General features: G+C 40.0%; 1 protein-coding gene across 3 annotated transcripts in view; it reads left to right on the forward strand.

The window, feature by feature from the left end:
- Nucleotides 1-1,417: 1,417 nt before the first annotated feature.
- TNPO1 (transportin 1) overlaps nt 1,418-23,773 on the forward strand; it is a 44,698-nt gene continuing 22,342 nt past the window's right edge. The window contains exons 1-11 of one of the 3 annotated variants that reach the window (XM_060761684.2): nt 1,418-1,824; nt 7,415-7,490; nt 10,030-10,179; nt 14,155-14,261; nt 15,418-15,551; nt 16,250-16,331; nt 18,042-18,164; nt 19,853-19,971; nt 20,541-20,601; nt 22,965-23,133; nt 23,454-23,606. In XM_060761684.2, the coding sequence (XP_060617667.1) occupies nt 1,720-1,824; nt 7,415-7,490; nt 10,030-10,179; nt 14,155-14,261; nt 15,418-15,551; nt 16,250-16,331; nt 18,042-18,164; nt 19,853-19,971; nt 20,541-20,601; nt 22,965-23,133; nt 23,454-23,606 (1,279 nt within the window). In that variant the 5' untranslated portion in view covers nt 1,418-1,719. The remainder of the gene's footprint in view (nt 1,825-7,414; nt 7,491-10,029; nt 10,180-14,154; nt 14,262-15,417; nt 15,552-16,249; nt 16,332-18,041; nt 18,165-19,852; nt 19,972-20,540; nt 20,602-22,964; nt 23,134-23,453; nt 23,607-23,773) is intronic. The other 2 variants (XM_060761685.2, XM_060761683.2) reach the window with 2 other exon arrangements.

Below are 23,773 nucleotides of genomic sequence, written 5' to 3' on the forward strand. Positions count from 1 at the left end.
GCGTGAATGTTGCAATTGGCCACCTTGATTGGCATTGAATGGCCTTACGAAATTACAGCTGCCAACAGACCCCTCAACCTCTGAGGCTGCCTGCCATAGTTGTGGGCGAAATGTCAGGAGAGAATGCTTCTGGAACATGGCCATAGAATCATAGAATCAAAGTGTTGGAAGAGACCTCATGGGCCATCCAGTCCAACCCCCTGCCAAGAAGCAGGAATATTGCATTCAAATCACCCCTGACAGATGGCCATGCAGCCTCTGTTTAAAAGCTTCCAAAGAAGGAGCCTCCACCACACTCCGGGGCAGAGAGTTCCACTGCTGAACGGCCTGGAAAACTCACAGCAACTCGGTGATTCTGGCCATGAAAGCCTTCGACAACTCAAACGGTTAACTCTGTTCTGGGATTTGCTCCAGAGATCAAAAAAGTGTGAAGTGCTGCAGATTTCAGAGCAAATTGAAATACACTTGTAAAACATAAACAATGGCAGGCTCAGGTGACAAAGCGGTGTAAGATGTGACTCTCGGGGTACTTTTCCACTGTAGAATTAACACAATTTGACACCAATGGCTGTGGCTCAATGCTGTGGAGTAATGGGAGTTGTAGTTTTACAAGTTCTTTAGCCTTAGAATTATAGAATCATTGAGTTGGAAGAGACCTCATGGACCATCCAGTCCAACCCCCTGCCAAAAAGCAGGAATATTGCATTCAAAGCACCCCTGACAGATGGCCATCCAGCCTCTCTGGCAGCCTTCTCTGCCAAAGGGCTGGTGCTTCACCAAATTGTAGAGTTAACACAATTTGACACCAATGGCTGTGGCTCAATGCTATGGAGCAATGGGAGTTGTAGTTTTACAAGTTCTTTAGCCTTAGAATCATAGAATCATTGAGTTGGAAGAGACCTTATGGACCATCCAGTCCAACCCCCTGCCAAGAAGCAGGAATATTGCATTCAAAGCATCCCTGACAGATGGCCATCCAGCCTCTCTGGCAGCCTTCTCTGCCAAAGGACTGGTGGTTCACAAAATTACAACTCCCAGGATTTCATAGCATTGAACTGTACCTTTAAAGTGGTGTCAAAATGCATTACTTCTACAATGTAGATGCAACCTATGAGTAAGATTAGTGCGTCACGATTGGAGGGTAAGGCAATTAGCACCAGGCATGGGCAAACTTGGGCCCTCCGGGTGTTTTGGACTTCAACTCCCACAATTCCTAACAGCCTACCGGCTGTTAGGAATTGTGGGAGTTGAAGTCCAAAACACCCGGAGGGCCCAAGTTTGCCCATGCCTGCTGTAAAGTCCTTACCAAACTACAGCTGCCATAGCAATGGGTGAATCCGAAGACTCTTCCTTGAGAAGGAGGAAATTGGCGGCGCTAGGACCCCGCGGCGGCGGCGCTGGCGCTGCTTTCGGGGCCAGATTGCCAATTGCGCTTCGTGACTCAGTGGGCTCCTCGGCGCGGCGCACGGCAGGCGGCGGCATTCGAGGCGGCGGAAGGAGGAGCAGCGCGAGCAGGAGGAGGAGGAGGAGGAAGAGGAGGCTCTCGCTCCCTCGAGAAAGGCTCCCGAGAAGCGGCCTGCGAGTGGGAGGGAGCGAGCGAGAGAGAGGGAAGAGAGAGGCCGGACGGAAAGCGAGGAGGTGGGCCCTCCCCGCTGAGGCCTAGCGCGGTCGCCGCCGCTGCCGCCGCCGCCGCCTGTTGTCTCCTCCTCCGCCTCCAAGATGGAGTACGAGTGGAAGCCCGACGAGCAGGGGCTGCAGCAGATCCTGCAGCTGCTCAAGGAGTCGCAGTCGCCGGACACCACCACGCAGCGCGCCGTGCAACAAGTATCCTCCTCCTCCCTCCTCCTCGGGCTGGGCCTCGGGCGGGAAAGGAAGGAGAAGGGCCAAGAGCCGGGCCTTTCCGGGGAAGGGGCCGGGAGGAAGGCCAGGCCCGGCTTTGCGGCCCGAGGGGAGGGCCGGCCCCAGTGGGCCTCTCTCCGCCCGGCCTTGGCGCGGGCTTTGAACCACGAAGAGGCCGCTGGAGACGGGTTGGCAGTTCCTTCCTTCTTCCTCTTTTCTATTTTCCTTCCTTCATTCCTCCCCTCTTTTCTATTTTGCTTTTATCCTTTCTCCTTCCCTCCCCCTTTCCTTCCTTCCCTCCCTCTTTATTATTTTCCTTCTTTCTTCCCTTCCATCCTCCCTCCCTCCCTCTTTTCTATTTTGGTTTCTTCCTTTCCTTCCTTACCTCCTTCCCTTCCTCTTTTCTATTTTCCTTCTTTTTCCCCACCGTCCTCCTCTCTTCCCTTCCTTCCTTCCTTTCTTCCTTCCCTCCCTCTTTTCTATTTTGCTTTCATCCCTTCCTTCCTCTTCTCTCCCTTTTTTCTATTTTGCTTTCTTCCCTTCCTTCCTTTCCTCCTTCCCTCTCCCTTCCCTTCCTTCCCTTCCTCTTTTCTATTTTCCTTATTTCTCCCCTTCTTTCTTCCCCACCTTCTTCCTCCTCTCTTCCCTTCCTTCCTTTCTTCCTTCCCGCCCTCTTTTCTATTTTGCTTTTGTCCCTTCCTTTCCTCCCTCCCGCCCTCCCCATTCCTTTCTTTCCCTCCCTCCCTCTTTTCTATTTTCCTTCTTTCTTCCCTCTCCTCTCTCCCTTTGCTTCCTTCCTTCCCCCCTCCCTCCTACTGTTCTATTTGACTTTCCTCCCTTCCTTTCTTCCCTCCTGCCCTCCCCATTCCTTCTTTTCCTCCCATCCTCTTTTCTATTTTGCTTTCATTCCTTTCCTCTTTCCCTCCCCTTTTCCTTCTTTCTTTCCCCTTCTTCTTTTTGTGTTTTCCTTTTTCTTCCTTTCTTTCCTCCCCTCCTTCTTCCTTCTCTCCCCCCTTCCTTCCTTCTTTCCTTCCTTCCCTCTCTTTTTTCTCCTTTGCTTTCATTCCTTCCTTCATTTCCTCCTTCCTCATTCCCTCCCCCTTCCTTCCCTTCCTCTTTTCTATTTTCCTTCTTTCTTCCCTTCCTTCCTCCCCTCCTTCCCTCCCCCTTTTCTTCATTCCTTCCCTCTATCTTTTCTATTTTGCTTTCTTCCCTTCCTGTCTTCCTTTTAATTGTATGTTGCCTAGGCTTGGCCCCATATAAACTGTCCTGAGTCCCTTCGGGGAGATGGAGGCGGGTAGAAAATAAAGTTCTTCTTCTTCTCTTCCTGCCTTCTTTCCTCCCCCTTTTCCCTTCTTCTCTCCTCCCTCCCCTCTCTTCCTTCTTTCCCTCCTTCCCTCCCTCTGCTGCCCCCAGGCTGCCCTGCACCTGTTGCGAGCCTGGCTCCCAGCCCTCTTCCAAGGCTTGGCAGCTCTGGTATCAGACACTTTCCCCGGCTACCCCCCCTCCCCTCCCCTCCCCTCACTCCACAGGCCATCCTGTAAGATTTGCAAGCTCAGCCCTCCTTCCAGTTACAACCTGGCAGGATATATAAGGATGCAGACTCTACACCAGACGTGGGAAAACTTGGGCCCTTCAGTAGGCTGTTAGGAATTGTGGGATTTGTAGTCCAAAACACCTGGAGGGCCAAAATTTGCCCATGTTTGGTGTAGATGCAGCCTCGGACCCTTCTTCGTGTCCCTCCCTCTCTTAGAGTGCATCTACACTGTAGTATTAGTGCAGTTTTACAACTCTTTTACTGCCATAGAAAAATGCTCTGGATCCTTGGCATTTGTTGTTTGGTGAGGCACCATCATTGTTTGGCAGAAGGGATAAAATAGGCTTTGTGTTAATGAGTCTTTAGATCAGGTATGGGCAAACTTGGACCCTCCTGGTGTTTTGGACTTCAACTCCCACAATCTTTGTTAGGAATTGTGGGAGTTGAAGTCCAAAACACCAGGAGGGCCCAAGTTTGCCCATGCCTGTTTTAGATTGTCCTTTGTCCCTTTCAGGCTCGCTAAAGAGCCGGTGAAAGGTTTGCCTGTAGAATATGTGCAGGGAATAGTGTCAAGCTATAGAAATGTATTTTGGTAAAGGCTACACCTCATTAAAGGTGCTGCTTGCATATTGTTACTGTGCATTAACATAGCGATAAAAGGCAGTGCTTGTGAATGTTTGGTTCTAAAATTTAGAACCACAAGGTAATTGCTCTGATTTTCTAGTGGAACAGATGTTTATGTAAGTCAGAGAGCTGACTAAGTCTGTAACATTTCTCATCTGTTAATCAGCCATTTAGTTGAAAGCCAGATAGTCGCTTGCTCTTAATTTAACAAAGCTATTACTAGCACATCAGTATGGCTTCATAAGGATTTTGACTTCTGCCACATGTGTGTTACCCCATGAACTGCACATCCTGAAAGGGAGATCTAAAGAAATTTGGCCCTGAAAAATGCCTCCACCCTAATATGATGTGTATGTGTGGCCTTAGGTCATTGTTTGGTATGTGCAGCCTACCTATCATATTCCTTATCCCCCTTTCCATACGATACCGGATATACTCGAGTATAAGCCGACCTGAATATAAGCCGAGGCACCTAATTTTGCCACAAAAAAACTGAGAAAATGGATTGACTCGAGTATATGCCAAGGGTGGGAAATGCAGCAGCTACTAGTAAATTGCAAAATAAAAATAGATACCAATTAAATTACATTAATTGAGGAATTGGTAGGTCATATATTTTTGAATATTTACAACAATGGTAATTTAAGATACGACTGTCCAACTCTGATTAAATGATTATTTACCTTCTTCATTGTAAATGTGCTTACATATCATTCCAATAATAATAAAGAGAGTAACATAATAAATGTATAAATAGCAATAATAATAAAAAGAGTAAAACAATGAATGTAGCAATAACAACAATTATACAGTAAAATAAGAATTGTATAATAATAGAGTAAAATAATAAATGTAATAATAATAAATATAATAAAATAATAAATGAAATGATAATAATAATAATAGTAACAGAGTAAAATAGTAAATAACCTTGACTCGAGTATAAGCCGAGGGGACTTTTTCAGCCTAAAAAAAGGGCTGAAAAACCAGGCTTATACTCGAGTATATACAGTATTCTGGGTTTCCTTAATTATAGGAGACTGTCTTTATACTTTTCTGGTAGCTAAACCTTTCTGTCTGCAGAAAGCAATGCTAACTAGGGTGCATACTTTTAAATGAACTAACCTGAACCAATGGGGTTTTGGCCAGGTCACTGTGTTGCCCATTCTGAAAGAGATGTCCTTCCTTCCCTCCTGAGGTGCTTATGCTTCCTACTGAAGTTCTTATGGGGTAATAGGAAGATAAAGAACACTCTGCTTAGCTGGAGTCTTATGGGAGTCATTTTGGAGCAGGAGTTGAAATCGTGCAGCACTCAAGATGTTCTTGTACTGCAAGACCAATATGCAGCTATAGCTAACTTAGCAAGTGGTGAATAATGCTGGAAACTACATTCTCACATGTCGCAGGCTTTCATGGCCAGAATCACTGGGTCGCTTTTAGTTTTCCGGGCTGTATGGTCATGTTTTAGAAGCATTCTCCAGACGTTTCATCCACATCTGTGGCAGGTACTCTCAGAGGTTGTGAGGTATATTGGAAACTAAACTTGTCTCTTTTTGGGGGCGACATAATGTCCTCAGTTATTAAACATCTGACGTATTCAAAGCAGACTAATATTTTGTCTAGCATCTATTTTCAGCCTTTAAAACAAAGGTGAGCAACCAGATATTGTTGGACCGCAGTTCTCTTCAGCTTTATCCAGTATAGCCAGTTGTGAAAGGTCATAGGTGTTGTAATTCAGCAACACCTGGTCCTGCTGGAGAGAAGAGAGTTCTGGTTTTGAAAACACAAACAAAAAATTGCCCCTCCTTAACTAAATAAAAAGATAAACAATAAAACAAAAGAAATTAGGGTGAGATAGTTACATAATCCACATATTACTTTAATGTGAGTTTTTGTTTCTTGGCTAATTAGCAGTGAATAACAAATAGTTGGAGCATAAAATTTCTAATAGAGTGATTACATATAGTTCTCAATTTTAGTGTTTGTTATCTTAGAATTGAGTGATGGAATTGTTTTCTTCTGAAAACGGTTACATATTTTTTCACTGAAGATCTTAGATTTCTGTCATTCTATCCAGTATTCCAGGCAATAGTTGTTGAGAGAGATTCATAAGGTCTATTCATGTTTTCCCTCTCTAACAACCCAGAAAACCTCTAGATCACTTCAAGTACAATGGAAGATAATAGCAATATCATGGTGATATTATTTTTATACATTTCTGATGTTGTTTATACATGCATACGTTGATCTTCATGAGACTTGATGCACTTAAGATGGGGGGGGGGGGAATCACCCTTTCAAATACTGGTGACTTGAAGTTCGCAGTATTCTTCATCCTTGGCTCTGAAGGACCACATGGTTCTCTCTCTAGTATAAGGTCCAATAAAGAAATATGTGAGTACTCTAAAGTGTGAACAGTTATACCTGGATATGCTTTCCATCCATTAATCCACCTTGCTGTTGGCATAAAACCTATGACAGTTGCATTTAGAGGTTATACCAGTAGACAGTCCTGAAATTTAGAAGCAGTTTTCAGTAATTATTGTCAAATTCAGAAAAATCTAGGTAAATACTGAAAGCATCGTGCCTGATTTTCTCCATTCTGGTATGTTGTAGATCAAGCATGGGCAGACTTCGGCTCTCCAGTTGTTTTGGCCTTCAACTCCCACGACCGTTAGGAATTGTAGGAGTTAAAGGACCGAAGTTTGCCCATGCCTGTTGTACATGCTAGGATTGGTACTCCCATCAGCCCTAGTCATGGTCAAGATTAGTGTGGAGTTGTAGTTCAAAACTTCTGAAAAGTACCAGATTGAAAAAGTCTTGAGTTTTACAAGCTGGGTGTGGCGAGGACTTACTGGCTGGTAAAAATTTCTGTTATTCCTGTATATGTACCATCCCAAGAAAAAGGGGAATGTGATTGGTTTGTTTTGTACAGTATATGACTACAGCAGAGGCCTACAAAACAACATTGCATGGATGGCAGTTTAAGCAAAAGGGGAGTCAGAGTCATACATATATCCCCTATAGCACTAGTCTAGATTTCTTCAGTTTCTTGTGGTTGTTATTGTGAGCAGATACTACCAATAACCAGTGATTGGTGGTTAGTGAATAACTGAAAAAAATCCCACATTTTCTGCTTTGAACGGGAATACATGGCAGTGTGGACTCAGATAACCCAGTTCAAAGCGGATATTGTGCAATTTTCTGCCTTGATATTCTGGGTTATATGGCTGTGTGGAAGGGCTCTGAGTGTGTATGAAGTGCTGAAAAACCTTACATTTGAAAAATTGGCAAGACAATATAGCTTTCTCACTTTGTGTGTATTTTCTTTAATATCTTGAAGGAGTTTTAACTGTATTTTATGATTTTCCACATCTTACATGAGATGGTCTTTAACAAAATGCTCTACCTTAGAAACTGGAACAACTCAATCAGTATCCAGACTTCAACAACTACCTGATATTTGTTCTCACAAAGCTAAAATCTGAAGGTAGGTCACTAGTTCTATGCTGTTTTTATTATCTAGGGGCAGAACTAGAGAGGTACTACTTAGGTTTCTAGGTTCTTTCAGGAAGACTTACTGTAACTAGATTACACCATCAGACTGGATTACATGTAAACATCTCTTCTTGATGCTGTGGTCTCAATCACAGTTACTTGGCAATAAATAGAGCTGACTCCAGAATAAATTAGTTTTGGACAGGGCTCTTGAGTGCATAGGCCTGAGGCTTCCAGAGAAAAAGAGAAAGGGAAAACAGCCAATAGCAGATGCACTAATGCCAGTAAAACTTTTGTGTAGGCTGACATGTCTACGATATCATACGGAGAGGCAATATTTGTTTAAGGGCAAAGTTCGTGTTAAACTTAACTCATATGAAAATAAGGTGTCTCTTAATTGTAGAAAGAAGAAGCAGAGAATCTCTGCGTGAAAGGATACACAAAAGAAGGCACCAATTCTTCTAGCATTTGTGTATATCTTATTCTTTTTCTGTTCTTTCTGTTGAAGTCATTACTGTGAATTGTATAAATATTGTATGCCTATTTAGCCATCTATATTACTAAAATTCAACAGTGACAAACCATGGCATGCATTGTGTTCTACTTTCATCATAAAATAAATCCTCCTTTTGATTTATGGCCCCTTGCTGAGACCTGTTAAAGGCCAGAGATTTGATCCATGACCATGCACTTCCTGTTAAATTATGCCATCTCCGATTCTAAGTGAATGTGGCATTTGCATAATCAAAAATGCAGTGGTTCATGTGAAAGTAAGATTTGGTCTGTAGGCAGGGAGCATACCTGTGGTTTGGGTTTTGTACTCGGCCTTGTTATCTGTACTTTTAGGAGCACAATTCTGCTCAGAGTACAGAATTGCAGCTCAGGTCTGATAATTCTCCAGACCTTGAACATTTTTTCAACAGAGCTTGGTGTTTTAATACCCTTGAGGCACATGTAACCAGATTAGCATTGAAATACAGGGCAGAATTTTAAAACTCCATCTTAGTTAACAGAATTATTCAGCAGAGTCTCTTTAGCAACCTAAATATGACAAAAGTACAATATATAGTTAGAAGATGTGGACTTTGTTTGAAAATGTTTTGGATGTATGTGAATAAATCTGTGCATTAAAACCTTTTAGTTATGCTATATATACATGTATAAATAAAAAAATAACTAATCTATATTGTACCATAATATAATGCCATTGTTTTCCATTATGCAAAGATGTTTTAATTGTTGCAGTAGTAGTCATAAGCATTATTAGAAGCTTATAAGCATAAGAAGGTGCTTTTAGTTTGTTATGAAATTTCTGGAAACTTCAGTGTATCTCAGGAAAACTTCCCAAGTATTCCGCAGTGGTTCTCAACCTGTGGGTCCTCAGGTGTTTTGGCCTACAACTCCCAGAAATCCCAGCCAGTTTACCAGCTGTTAGGATTTCTGGGAGTTGAAGGCCAAAACATCTGGGGACCTACAGGTTAAGAATCACTGCGGATGATTTTAGACCATATCTTCCGTACATAAAATACCTTGGACTGAATGAATTCTGGATAGTTTTACTGAAGTACCACTGTGTCCGTTCTTTAATGAGATCAATGAGATACAGCAGTGGTTCTCAATCTGTTATTATCCATATGTTTTGGGCTTTAATTCCCAGAATCATTGACCATTTGCTGAGTTAGGAATTAGAAGTCCAAAACACATGGAGGACCAGAGATTCACTTAAGTAGAAAACAAATTAATGTTTATGATTGGAAATACAAATATTGACACAAGGTTGAGAGCATCTTTGTAAATATGTAGTATTTCAAAGCAAGTAATTGCTTGACATCCTGTACTGTAGAATCCGCTCTCATTAAAACCTTGGCTGTTATATAATGGCCACCTTCCTGTCAATTATTTGTGTTTTTAAAGGCACTTTTGAATAACTGGCCTTAATATTACTAATAGTTCATATTTTTAAACTTTGGTATGAGGTAGATTTTTAGTTATGTTTAAGTGTTGTTAGCTGTAACCTGCTTCTCCTTTATCTCACCTGAGATTTTAATCAGTTTTTAATTAGTTTTTCTTTTACTCATTACATGTAGCCTGCCCATTGCCACTGTGATTGTGTTTACTGTAATTTTATATCATTATGTATTCATATGTTTTATGTAATTATGATGTTGTTTATTGTTTTCGTTTTCGGTTTTATTTTGCTGTAATTTGTTGTTTGGGCTTGGCCTCATGTAAGCCGCCCCGAGTCCCCATCGAGGAGATGGTGGCGGGGTATAAATATTATTATTATTATTATTATTATTATTATTATTATGTTGAGTCCTAAATTGGGGAAATAAATAATTGATATGTTGTTCCATTCAAAATGATGGGAACACTTACAGCTGCTGTAAAAGGTTAGCTTTTTTTTTACAAAAATGTTTTACGACTAACTCAGAAACTAGCCTCACTGACTTGATGGTACTGTTCTCAGATATGGTTGCATAATATTGTTGCTTCAGTGCTCCTTCTTTAAAAATAAAATCTTGTTACAGATGAACCTACACGGTCCTTGAGTGGTCTTATTTTGAAGAATAATGTGAAAGCTCACTTTCATAATTTTCCAAATGGAGTAACTGACTTCATTAAAAGCGAATGCTTAAACAATATTGGAGACTCCTCTCCATTGATCAGAGCCACTGTAGGTGAGTTGTGAATGTTTAATAGTATTTTACAATGCTTTCTTTTCTCATGGTGTGCCAAATAACTATAAAAGATTGTGTATATTACTTTAAAGCAGGGGTCCTCAAATTTTTAGGCAGAGGGTCGGTTCACTGTTTCTCTGACTGTTGGGGGGAGCGGGGGAAGACTATAGTTTGGAAAAATTGAACAAAATCCTATGCACACTGCACATATATTTGTAGTTCATGGAAGAACCATACAGTATTTAAAATGAAGGACAATTTTAACCAACATGAAGTTACCAGTATTTCAATGGGAAGTGTGGGCCTGCTTTTGACTGATGAGATATTCAAGTTATTTAGGATTGTTGTTACGTTCCTTCAAGTTGTTTCAGACTTAGGGTGACCCTAAGTCTAAAGTTAAGTGTAGGGGCCAGGAAAATGACCTTGGAAGGCTGTATCTGGCCTGCAGGCCTTGGTTTGGGGAGCCCTGCTTTAAAGCTCACGTTAGAAACATAGGTTAGAAACACAGGTTCAGGAACTTGGAAGTTTCAGATAGGCTAATGCACTAATATTTGAATGCAGTAGAATCAGTATTGATATATATTTATTGTACAAATGGATGGGTGTATGTTTGTGTGTGTGTATTATAAACAAAAAGGGCTTAGTATTTCTTTCAAAGTACTTTGTTGATATCATCATATGTTTTCTCAAAGATTTATGTTTAACAAATTTTTTTCCAGGAAATATGGGTTTAAAGCAGAGAGCAAAGGGTTCATTTTTCTTTGCAAGGTGTGTGTGTGAAAACTGAATCATTTATTTTTTCCTTCCTGGAGAGCAACCAAGCTTTACCTATTTGGCTCTGCCTTGTATAGGAGGTTAATAGTGGATGTTCTATGTGTTGTTGAATGTATAGGAGGTTAAGAATGGATGTTCTGCTTCCATGCTTTGCTTGAGAGCTGACCTACTAGAAAATTTATTTTCTTCCTGCCATAATTTCTGTAGTCAGGAACTACTTTTAAGTGAATGGGCTAGCAAGGCTTGTCCTCTGTTCCCTCCTCTTTTTCTTTGTCATCTTTTGCCATACCAAAAAACTTTGCTTAAAACTGTTACTTTTGTCAGCACTATTGTCAGCACTATTACATTTTTGACTCATGAAAGAGAGGGATAGATCACAGTCTGCTGTGTACACTTCAAGGAAGCAATTGCTTTATAATCAGATAAATCAGTGAAAGTATAGTTGACTAATCTTGAAATGTTTAAATAGCTTTATTCGGGAAGTTGAATTTCCCACAGTTCAGTCTCCTACGCCTCACTCTAATGTTGATTATTAGCTGGTCTCAAACTTTTGTATGTGTGACATTCTGGATTTTTTTTAAAAAAAGTATGTACAAATCCAATGTGATAATGAAATATGCAGTTCAGGAGTATTTTTTACTTTTTTGCTGCAAAAAGCATTTCCTTTGTCACTGCTACATTTTAGGAATAGAAGCACTTTCTTAGCTGCATCTATAAACTGCAATATTAAAGAAGGATTATATGAATCAGTGTGCCACAAATAGACAGTTAAAGAGAAGCTATTTATATTAGTAGGTTGATCCTGTTGACCACTACTTTGTGTAGACATCTTATAGCTTTATCCCAAGCATCTTTAATCAGAAGTAAGTCTCTTATTCACAAGTAAATGTGCATAAGATAGCAGCATTACCTAGGGTCACAGCATCAGTCACTTTTGCAAAGTCTTCATAGGAAGAGGGTTTCTTTGATCATGCATTGGAATTCATTATCAACTCAGATATTCCCTAGAATATGTTAAGACTTCAGAAAGCAAACTTTTTTTTAGTTTTATAGTGTTGATAAATGTGAGTGTTTTAGTTTTAAAATGGTGTTACTCATAAAATGATTGGCTTGTTCCTGTGTGATTGCTGTTTGCTTCTACGGTGCATGGCTTATCAACTGCTTAGAGCAGTGATATAAACCCCTAGGACAGGGGTCCTCAAACTAAGGCCCGGGTCCCGGATGCGGCCCTCCAAGGTCATTTACCTGGCCCTCACTCAGGGCCAACCTAAGTCTGTAACGACTTGAAAGCACACAACAACAACAACAACCCTATCTCATCAGCCAAAAGCAGGACCTCACTTCCCATAGAAATACTAATAAATTTATATTTGTTAAAATTGTTCTTCATTTTAATTATTGTATTGTTTTTAAGTGGTTTTGCACTACAAATAAGATATGTGCAGTGTGCATAGGAATTCATGTTTTTTTCGAATTATAATCCGGCCCTCCAACAGTTTGAGGGACTGTGACCTGGCCCTCTGTTTAAAACGTTTGAGGACTCCTGCCCTAGGACATAGGAGTAGCCCCATTCCTCTTGTCTTTACAACAAAATCATCTCTACATCTGCCCTGCTAATGGTGGCAGGAAAGTAAGAACTGTGGTCTGGTTGCTGAAGTCAACAGAGTTTGCTCATCTTTATGACTAACCGATCACTGGGATGAGGAGCAGAGGGCCAAGCCATCAATGAAAGCCCAACATAGCTTGCCCAATATTGCAGTCCCAAAGCAGCCATGCTTACCACCTCTCTGTTAGACCATAGCGTGGATCTAGATCAGGCACAGGCAAACTTTGGTCACCAGGTGTTTTGAACTTCTACTCCCACAATTCCTAACAGCTGGTGGCAAAAGTATGATAGCTGGGACACTATGCTGGTTGCGCACCGCGGGTCAGAATTCATAAAGGGAAGACGTGAGTGAGACAGCGCAGTGAGTGAGAGACACAGCTGCGAGGGAGGGAGGAGAAGGGGGTCTAAGGCTCACACGTCCTGCCCTCCCGGAGCCCCTGCTCCTCCACTGTTAGAAAGATCCATCGAGTCCAACCCCTTGCCTTGCAGGAACACACAATCAAAGCACTCCATCCATCCAGCCTCTACTTAAAAATCTCCAGAAAAGGAATCTCCTCCAAAGATCTGAGGCAGCATATTCCACTGTCAAACTGTTCTTACCATCATGAAGTCCTTCCTAATATTTTGGTGGAATTCCCTTTGAATCTGTGTCCTGGTCCCTAGAGCAGCAGAAAATGTGCCTACCCTCTTCCCAGTGTGACATCCTTTCAAGCATTTAAACATGGCTATCATGCCCCTTCTCAGCCTTCTGTTCTCCAAGCTAAACATATCTAATTTCTTAAACCGCTCCTCATAGGGTTTGACTTCCAAACTTTTTAAAGCAGGGGTCCCAGTTGGGATGAGGAGAAATGTTTAGCATTCCTCAAAACCAATCCTTCCATGCCACTCAGCAATCTTGGAGGTTGTTAAATCCTTCCACTTTATGTGTTAAATCTTCTATCTGGGTGAACAAGACTGGTCTCCCAAGGGTTTAATGGTTGCCAGCAGCTAAGATGTAGTCATAAGTATCATTGCCCTGTCACTAGATGAGGAGAGACCGTCTTCAGATCACCAAATGTTTCTAGATTCTTGACACTGTAGCCCAACATGGGTAGTGGTTGGGAATTCTGGGAGTTAAAATGCCAGCGAGAACTATCCGTGTCCAGTACAAGAGTGTCAAGTGTGACTGTTGCTATTACTACCATATAGATTCCTCTTCTCCCTTGTAGTGAGGTCCTGTAAACAAGTTTTGATAGTAGAGATGAAATAGGATATGGTCTTAATCTTCCAAAGACAGTGGTGCAACAGAGAATTGCTTTCATCACTTCCTTATTTATTTTTTACTGCTTCTTTATTCTAACTTTTGAATAAGTATGAATATGAGTTCTGGGAAACTTCTTAATATTTTCTGTTCCAAGTTACCAATCTATCTTTTTGCATTATCTTTCTGTAAAATATAATATATATGTAAAATGTAGTCATCTCAGGAGGAATATTTGGTAATTTCCTCCTCTTATTTTTATTATAACATATGTATTAGATTTGGGCAACTGTTTTCAGAAGAACAATGGTATGGCAGGTTTATAATGTTTTAAATTCTTCTCTCAAAATCAAAGGTATTTTGATTACAACCATTGCCTCAAAAGGAGAATTGCAAAATTGGCCTGAGCTTTTACCAAAGCTTTGTAGCTTGCTGGATTCTGAGGACTACAATACTTGCGAGGTAAGGGCTTTTCTCTCTTCATAATCTCTATTTGATTATTCAATTCTTAAAATCAATTACAATGGTATTCTAAACTAATGTTTTTCTTAGTTTTGGTTTCAAAATTGCAATAATTAATTATAAACATTGGGAGGGGGGCATCACCCCACCTTCCCAAACTAATTCACAGTGGCCTTTTGTTGATAGAAATGTCACTGTTTCATTGAAAGCTGTGTAAACTATTGCCATAATCGTATAACATTTCTGAAGTATCTAAGTGTCTTTTCTCATAACAGTATAATTGGACACATTGAATTCCCTTTGTGTGAAGAGTTTGGGTTAGAACAATATGGGGACATCCCAGAGAACAGGACAAAAATGTCTTTATTTTCTAAGTGATCATGTTTATTCCTTGTCACTGATATATTTCTGGGAAGACATCAAAAGTCTGTAAGTTTTGGTCCTCTAATTCAAATAACAATTGCATTGTCATTCGTTAGACATCATATTGAATTTTCCAAACTAATTTTGTCAATTTATACTCTATTCTTTTTTTTTAATAAAAATATTTTTGAGCGGAGTAGTAAAATTGTTTGCTGCAGTGCTAGAATTGTCTATTTAGCACTGTAAGAAAAAAACAGAAAATCTTAAACCATTTTTAACAAATAGAGCCAGTTTGAAACATATTGGTTATATTTAGATTCCTTCCCTATAGCAGATGAAGACATTATTGTGGAAAAAAATTCTTTCTTAATGGTGATACAACAGTCTCAAAATGGATTTGTTCTGCTACAAGCATGACAGATCCTTGAAGTCACTACATTGTCTTCCAGAAGGGAGGGGTACTTTCTCAGGCCAGCTGTTTTAGTGGCAGAAGAAGGCTCATTAAATAGATTTTTCTCATAAAAAGAAAACTTTCCCTGTGAACTTATTCAGTGCTTGAGGGAAGACTTCTATAGGTTTTACTGTGAATCTGGGTATGTCTTTGCAATCGTATAATTGCTGGGGGGGGGGGCAAGGAAGCAATGTGGCCTTTTCTTCACCTCTTTAGAGTATGTTAGCATATACAGTTTGGTGCAGCTGACACTGAGATAAGAAAGTACAATTTTTCTAAATAGTCACATGTTTAGTCTGTTGAAGTTTCTGAAAAAGACCAAAACATGAATTTACTTGACAGGGTGCATTTGGAGCTCTTCAGAAGATTTGTGAAGATTCTGCTGAAATTTTAGATAGCGATGCATTAGATCGACCTCTCAATGTCATGATCCCTAAGTTTTTGCAGTTCTTCAAACATAGCAGCCCAAAAATAAGGTAAGCAACATGGTTCCCCATCTCCTCACTCCCTCATCTTATACGCTTGAGTCAATAAGATTTTGTGGTAAGTTAGTTTTAAAAAAGGGTTAACTGGAATGCCAGCCCCAGCCAAATGTTTTGTCTTTTTTATACTAACTGATTTTGGCTGGTTCCTGGAGCGTTTGATTTACTGAAGTTCCTTTCTGCCCTCTCTAATATGGAACACATTGTCTTTTACCTGGCCTCTAGGCAAGGAAGCATTTGCAAATTGGAAGCATCAGTACATTTTGCTTTGAGAACTTGATGTGCCACTAATGATTTAATGGAATATGCATATTGTTGTGAACTTACTTGAAAAGTGAATCGGGTCTTTTTCCGGATATTGTCAGTTAACCAGCTGAATCCTGGATGCACATTCAGATCGCTCCAGATTCCAAACCAATTGGTGATTATTCTTAGGAACTACGATATCAAATCATGGAGCTGCTAATTTAAATTAGTATGATGTTTTCGTGACAAAATTTTAAGCCACAGCTCTGAAGTCAACACAGAATGTTTCTGACACTTAAGTATTTTTAAAATATGCTTGCACATATTGAATTTATAGTCCCAAACAGTAGGATGCCTATTTCTTTTTACAATCTGGCATGATTCTAAGAAATGCAGTTTCTGTTTTGATACTGGAAACATGCACTTTTATTTTTCCCCCCTTTTAGGTCCCATGCAGTTGCTTGTGTTAATCAATTTATCATCAGTAGGACTCAGGCCCTTATGTTGCACATAGATGCATTTATTGAGGTAAGTAACTCCTTTTTCATTGTTTAATATCAATGGGTGTTAAGATTTTTTGCAGGCCCAGGCAACAGGAGGGATGACTGGGTTGAAAGAAGGAGACTGCAAATGGGGCTCCTGCAGAGCAGTCTCCTCAAGCCCAGGCGAGCAAGGAAGGAAGGATCCGACGCCTCCCTTCACACCCCCTCCCTTTGCTTAGCATTGGACTCTTTCTTCCTTACCTGCTCTTGAGAAGGCTGCTATGGCCAGACCCACATTTGCAGACCACTTTGTGTCTTTTTTAGTGAGAAAAAGTGGGATGATGATGATGATGATGATGATGATGATAATGTAGAGCAGTTGACTAACTTACAGCACTGTCAGAAATGTTACATAGGTAAGAAAACTTAGTACTATGCTGGAATTCTTGGCTGTAACAACAATATGGAAAGGAAAAAAATCCTTGTAACAATTTTGTGTATGAGGAGGCCTAACTTCCACTACAATAAAGCACTTAAATTGTTTTGGAGCCCCTGGTGGCACAATGGGTTAAACTCTTGTGCCAGCAGGACTGCTCACTGAAAGGTTGGTGGTTCGAATCCAGAGAGTGGGATGAGCTCCTGTCTGTCAGCTCCAGCTTCCCATGCAGGGACATAAGAGGAACCTCACATAGGATGGTAAAACATCTAGGTGTCCCCGGGCAACGTCCTTGCAGATGGCCAATTCTCTCACACCAGAAGCAACTTGCAGTTTCTCAAGTCACTCCTGACACAGGAAAAAACTTTTGGTACCATTTATAACACTTCTTCGACATACTTTTAAATATAGCCTAAGGATTAATGCAATGAGTTGAGTTAGATTTCTTTTCCTCCCAAGTGAATATGTCACATTGGGGGACTGTATTAGACTGTTCCATGTATTCAGACTTCCATTACGGTACCCTACTTCTAATTTCTGAAAGGGTTTTATGGAAGCAAGAGAATTGCATAGAAATTGTGCTTTGTTTCTCTGAGAGACTGCAAGTTGTGAGTACCAGGTACAAAAGTACCTTTAATCTTGAGGTTATTGTTTCCTATTCTTTATATTTGTTGGCTGCTTTGAGATGGGATTAAAATATTGGCATCAGTGAGGAGTGAGGAGTGAGTCATAATATAGATATTTGCCTTGCTGACATTTAATTTTATACTATCAGTTTGTGTTAAATGATAGTAAACAATTGAGTAAAAAACACTCCACACACACTGTTGATAAGGAGCTCTGGCAATAATTAACCAGAAACTTTGAAACAGAGTCACCAGAAATAAAGGCCCAGAATGCTCTCTTCCAGTTACCTGGTTTTTCAGAACCACATTCCCTTTTCCTTTTCAATAGTTTGCAGTTTAAAAGTCACAGTGCTAGACCCTTCTATTTAAAGTTCCAGCTTGTCCTGAAAACGTATGTCTGTTCGATTTGACATTTTTTTTATCTGTATGACAGATGTTTTCCCCACAAGTGAGCTTTCTTTTATATAACACGGTAAACATGTCTGCTGTTTTGAATTAAAACTGACAATAAACCAACGTACTTGGAGCTTAGTTGTTCTAAAAACCAAACACTTTGTTCAGTTTATTTACTTCAAAATAGTGTGGGCTTTTATGGGAAAATACAATTTTAATAAATGCCAAAAATTTCTCTTTTAATCAGATACATTCTGTAAGAAGATATTTCTTGTTCACAGTAATTGTTCTTTTTCAACAGAATCTTTTTGCATTAGCTGGTGATGAAGAGCCTGAAGTACGTAAAAACGTATGTCGGGCGCTGGTGATGCTGCTCGAAGTTCGAATGGACCGTTTACTTCCTCATATGATTAGTATTGTTGAGGTAATTTTTTCTTAGTATTTTGCTTAAACAGAGATGCAGATATAAGTATTTACTTGGAAGAAGGGGATATGGATTAGATTGATAAAATTCAGGGAATATTTGCTTGTGTGTGTGTGTGTGTGGGTTTCAAATACAGAAGATTTTTAACAAGAATATTTTTTAGGCAGTTGTGTCTTGGTTGACTTCTCATTTGAGCTTGAACATATTGTTCATCATAGTTTTAAATATTCTGCTCCTTCTCTGGGAACTGATAATCCATTTGCTTGACTGCATAAAGAGACTTAAAACACAAGTCTGCACCAAGGCGCCGAAAAGAAACACAAGTTGTAATAGAGTATTTGTCATAAATATTAAAAATTAATATTTTAAATATTAAAATGTAAGTCAAGCACTTGAAAGGGTTAAATGGATATAATGACTCAGGAAAAGCTGCAGTTCAGTATAAGTTATTAGGCCTGTAGTTTAGTAGCTCTCAGTCTGTGAGAGGTCTCTGTGGGAGAAGGGCCTCGGTGTGTTATTAGGCCTCAGTATGAGAAGGCCTCAGTGTTTGTTCACCTCAGTGTGAGGTAGACCTCCGTGTGTGAAGGCCTGGTGTAAGAAGGCTTCGGTGAGAGAAGCTCCACATTGAAGGCCTTTTGTGTGTAAAGCTCCAGGGTGAAGGCTGCTGTGTGAAGCTCCTGTGTAAGTTTAGTGTGAGAAGAGGCTCTGTGAGAGCGAAGCTTTTTATCTGCATGAGAAAGAAGCCCAGCATGGAAGCCAAGAAGAACTTTATTTGTGTTATGGAAGCCTTCTTCTTGTAAATAGTGCAACCATATTATTTTCCTATAAAGAAAAGCCTCCTAAGGAAGATATAACATTGGTCTGTGTTTTTTTGTTCTTTTTACCACTTTTGTCTATTTTGTCTTATATGCTGCTGCTAATAAGTTACTCTGCTGTACATTTATGAGGAGGGTCTTTTGTTAATAAGCCCACTCGCCCAAACATATTAAGTACTAGTTCATACATTACAAGTTTTCTCTGCACATTCCCTCTTGCATATAAGATCCCAAGGAGATAGTTTTATGAACTGTAGCCTGCAGTAACCAGCAAACATTTTTTGCAATCACAGCAGTACTATATCCAGCCACTGGAGATGACATAGAGAAAATGAATGGCTGTTTCATGTGTGAATCACCCCAGGTCAAGCACGCCACTTTCCAAGCTTGCAAATACAGAATTAGGTGGCAGCCAAGTGGTCTGTAAAATGATACTATGATTCTACATATTTTGAGATTACCACTCTTGGTTCAGATACCTAGAGTGCTTACTGATTAAACTGGAAGGCAGGAGAAATTTGAATCTAGGTGAAGTAGAACGGTTTAGAGGAGGCATATAGTGAACTCTCACTTAATAGAATGACCGTGGTATGTTGGTCGGAAAATCTAAGCTTGAGTATCACTTTACTATTCTGCTAGGTGGGCAATTAAGTACCAAATGAAAAGAATTAATGGTACTATCATACTTGGCTTATCCTTGCAGTGATTAGAATCCAGAGGGGCAGTGTCTAATCCGTGGTTATCACTTGGAATATTCAAATAGCTTTTTGCAAGCAACTCCTGTTGTAGAAATATGTTCAGCTGTTCTAACTGGATCACATTTACAAATAAACTAACATCTATACCTCTCTGCTTTCTTGACGCTTTGTATAGTATATGCTACAGAGGACTCAGGATCAAGATGAAAATGTGGCTTTGGAGGCTTGTGAATTTTGGCTGACATTGGCTGAACAGCCAATTTGTAAAGATGTATTGTGCCGGCATCTTGCCAAGTAAGCTAGTTTTCCTCATAATGTTGTGGAAGCATATTTAATGTTTGTATACATTTTGATCTCAATGGGTTTTAACAATTCTGTGTATTTTGTGAATTTTGACGAATTGGGATCTGTGTTTTTTTATTAGTTCTGTTCTTTTACAATGGCAGCTGCATATTTGATAGTAAACAGTTACCTTTGCATGTCACTGGGCAAAAAAAGGCATGGGACATCTATTTACTCAAGAACTAGCCCATGTTTTTCATTCTAGGAATGTATTTATTTAACTGTAATTTTGTACTTTATTTATTTATTTATTTATTGTTGCAGAAGCAAACTGAGAATACAATTATAATGTATTTTTAAAAACCACAAACAAAGTCAAAAACTCGGGATTATGCTAAATTCTGTACTGCCATTCATGTATATCCAGGCAATATACAACTTTGAAAACAGTCTCTTAATCACAGTGCTCTTGTACATTTAGTGACATTTTAAGAAAGCTAATATACTTTTAAATCCCATGCACAGAATTTTGCCTTGAGCAGTCAATATTCAGAAATCTGATTTAATTTGTTTTTCTATAGGCTGATACCTGTTTTAGTAAATGGCATGAAATACTCAGAAATTGATATTATTCTGCTGAAGGTAAGTGTGATAATACTTTGCCCCATTATTGAAGGAATGCTGTACTGTATATTAAGTTTGGTTCACAGTGCTTTTTCTTAGACATGCAGCTAAAAATAACACATTTTGTTACAGTTTTGTACTTATTTAGCTAAGAGTTAACATTTTGGAGTGCCGGGGATTTGCTCCTCAATAGGCTTGCATAGGATTGCATTGTTAGCTCTTATTTCTTTTATTTATTTATTTACCCTATTTATACCCTGCCTTTCTCTACCCCAAAAGGGACTTAAGGCAGCTTACATGTTGTTGTTTATTCGTTCAGTCACTTCCGACTCTCTGTGACCTCATGGACCAGTTCATGTCAGATCTCCCTGTTGGCCGCATCACCCCCAGCACCTTCAGAGTCAAGCCAGTCACTTCAAGGATGCCATCCATCCATCTTCCCCTTGGTCGGCCCCTCTTCCCTTTTCCTTATATTTTCCCCAGCATCATTGTCTTCTCTAAGCTTTCCTGTCCTCATTATGTGGCCAAAGTACTTCATTTTTGCCTCTAATATCCTTCCCTCCAATGAGCAGTTGGGCTTTATTTCCTGAAGTATGGACTGGTTGGATCTTCTTGTGGTCCAAAATTTTCCTCCAACACCACAGTTCAAGAGCGTCTATCCTACTTCATTCAGCCTTTCTTATGGTCCAACTCTCACATCCATAGGTTACTACGGGGAATACCATTGTTTTGACTATGCAGTGTGATGTCTCTACTCTTCACTATTTTATCGAGCTTGGTCATTGCTCTCCTCCAAAGAAGTAAACATCTTCTGATTTTCTGGCTGTAGTCTGCATCTGCAGTAATCTTTGCACCCCAAAATACAAAGTCTGTCACTGCCTCCACATTTTCTCCCTCTATTTGCCAATTATCAATCAGTCGTGTTGCCATAATCTTTTTTTTATGTTTAACTGCAACCCAGATTTTGCACTTTCTTCTTTCACCTTGGTTAGAAGTCTCCTCAGCTCCTCCTCGCTTTAGGCCATCAAAGGGGTATCATCTGCATATCTAAGGCTGTTAATGTTTCTTCCAGAAATTTTAACCCCAGCCTTGGATTTGTCAAGCCCCGCACATTGCATGATGTGTTCTCCATACATTGAATAAGTCGGGTGGGAGTATACAGCCCTGCCGTACTCTTTTGCCTTAAGCAGCAACATATATTGACCTGGTCCTTAGTTTTGTGACTATCTAATTTCTTTGAAAAGTTGCCTGCATCTTTCCTACAGACTGGTTCTTTTTCTTTGAAAGAACAAGGTGCTCATACAGGCACACGGTTTCTGCATTTGAATGATCTCAATGCAAAAAATAAGGTCATTGCTAATGCATTCTTTCAGTGTTCCTTTTGCAATTTATTTCAAACTAGCCATTCCCTGCCACGCGTTGCTGTGGCCCAGTCTGTGTATGTGTGTTTTGTGTGTGTATATGTGTGTATATATTTGTGTATATATATATTTATGTGGTTATGCATAAATACACATGTGGTTATGGAGCCCCTAGTGGTGCAGTGGGTTAAACCGCTGAGCTGCTAAACTTGCTAACCAAAAGGTTGCAGGTTCCGCTGCTCCCGCTGTCAGCCCCAACTTTTGCCACCCTAGCATTCGAAAGCATGCAAATGTGACTAGATCAATAGGTACCTCTCCAGCGGGAAGGTAATGGTGCTCCATGCAGTCATGCCGGCCACATGACCTTGGAGGTGTCTGTGGACAATGCCAGCTCTTCGGCTTAGAAATGGAGATGATCACCAACCCCCATAGTTGGACATGACTGGACTTAATGTCAGGGGAACAATGTGGTTATGTGCATGTGTTTTAATGTATTTTTTTTATTTTTTAGCTTTTTAAGTCTCTTCCACTGTGTTTTTCAGTGTTTTTATGAGTGAAGGTCACTTGTTGGCCTGATATGTGCATTGTCCAAATGTGGTGTCAATTTACCCCGTGTTTTTTTAGTTATTTTATTTATTTATTTATTTATTTATTTATTATTTAAACTTATATGCCGCCACTCCCCTGGGGCTTAGAGCGGCTTTCAAGAATAGCTAAAATCTATTTAAAATAATTTAAAAACAACGCTATCAAACATGTTACTACTTCTTCTTAGGCGATCCCTCGTAGTGCGTAGCTATCAAACATATTATGTTAGTCCCACAATTACATTTTTATTTATATAGATAGTACCACTGATACATGTTGTTCAGGCTTTTACTTCTCTCAGTCCCCAGCAATTTTGGATGTGTAACATAACTCTGATGACTTACAAGATAAAAAATCTATAAACAAATACTATTTCTGAGAGAGATTTCTTGAGGTCTACATCTGTCCATCAACTTTATTTTTTGGCAACAGGGTGATGTTGAAGAAGATGAGGCCATCCCAGATAGTGAGCAAGATATTAGGCCTCGGTTTCACCGTTCCCGAACCATAGCACAGCAGCATGAAGAAGATGGTATTGCAGAGGATGAGGAAGAGGAAGATGAGCTTGATGATGATGACACAATTTCTGACTGGAATTTAAGTAAGAAAGCTTTTCACATAAGTACTACATATTGAGTTACCACGAGGGCACCTCTGCTCTTCTCTGTGTCTTAATTTTGGTTGTAGTCATTTTTAAAGAAACACATTGGTTGTAAATGTAAGGCCTCTTAGTTTTGTAGTTTTTGTTGTCTAGTTCTCTGCATTTTGTTTTCTCTGTGCTTTAATTCCTTGGTAAGTGGCCATAAATAGAACACCAGCCTCTGACCTACTGCCATATTACAACAATCAGGGATGAAAAGGTTGTGAACCCTTTATGTTATAACTGAAATGTCTCTGATGAATGTGTGTATTTATTTAAAGGGAAATGTTCTGCTGCTGCCCTTGATGTTCTTGCCAATGTATTCCGCGATGAACTGCTGCCACACATATTGCCCCTTCTAAAAGAATTGCTTTTTCATCCTGAGTGGGTGGTGAAAGAATCAGGCATCCTAGTTCTAGGAGCAATTGCTGAAGGTATGTCACTGCTTGTAGTATAGACTATATCTTTAATTAATGCATAATGTATGTAGTTAATGCATAATACTAGCGAAACTTATGTAGTGCTACATGACCCTATCTCAGGGGACCTACAGGGAGAGAACAGAGGAAGAGGGAAACTGTGGCATGAACAAGTGAGAGGG

This window comes from Anolis sagrei, chromosome 2, assembly GCF_037176765.1.
Source record: "Anolis sagrei isolate rAnoSag1 chromosome 2, rAnoSag1.mat, whole genome shotgun sequence".
In the NCBI taxonomy this organism is placed as follows: domain Eukaryota; kingdom Metazoa; phylum Chordata; class Lepidosauria; order Squamata; family Dactyloidae; genus Anolis; species Anolis sagrei.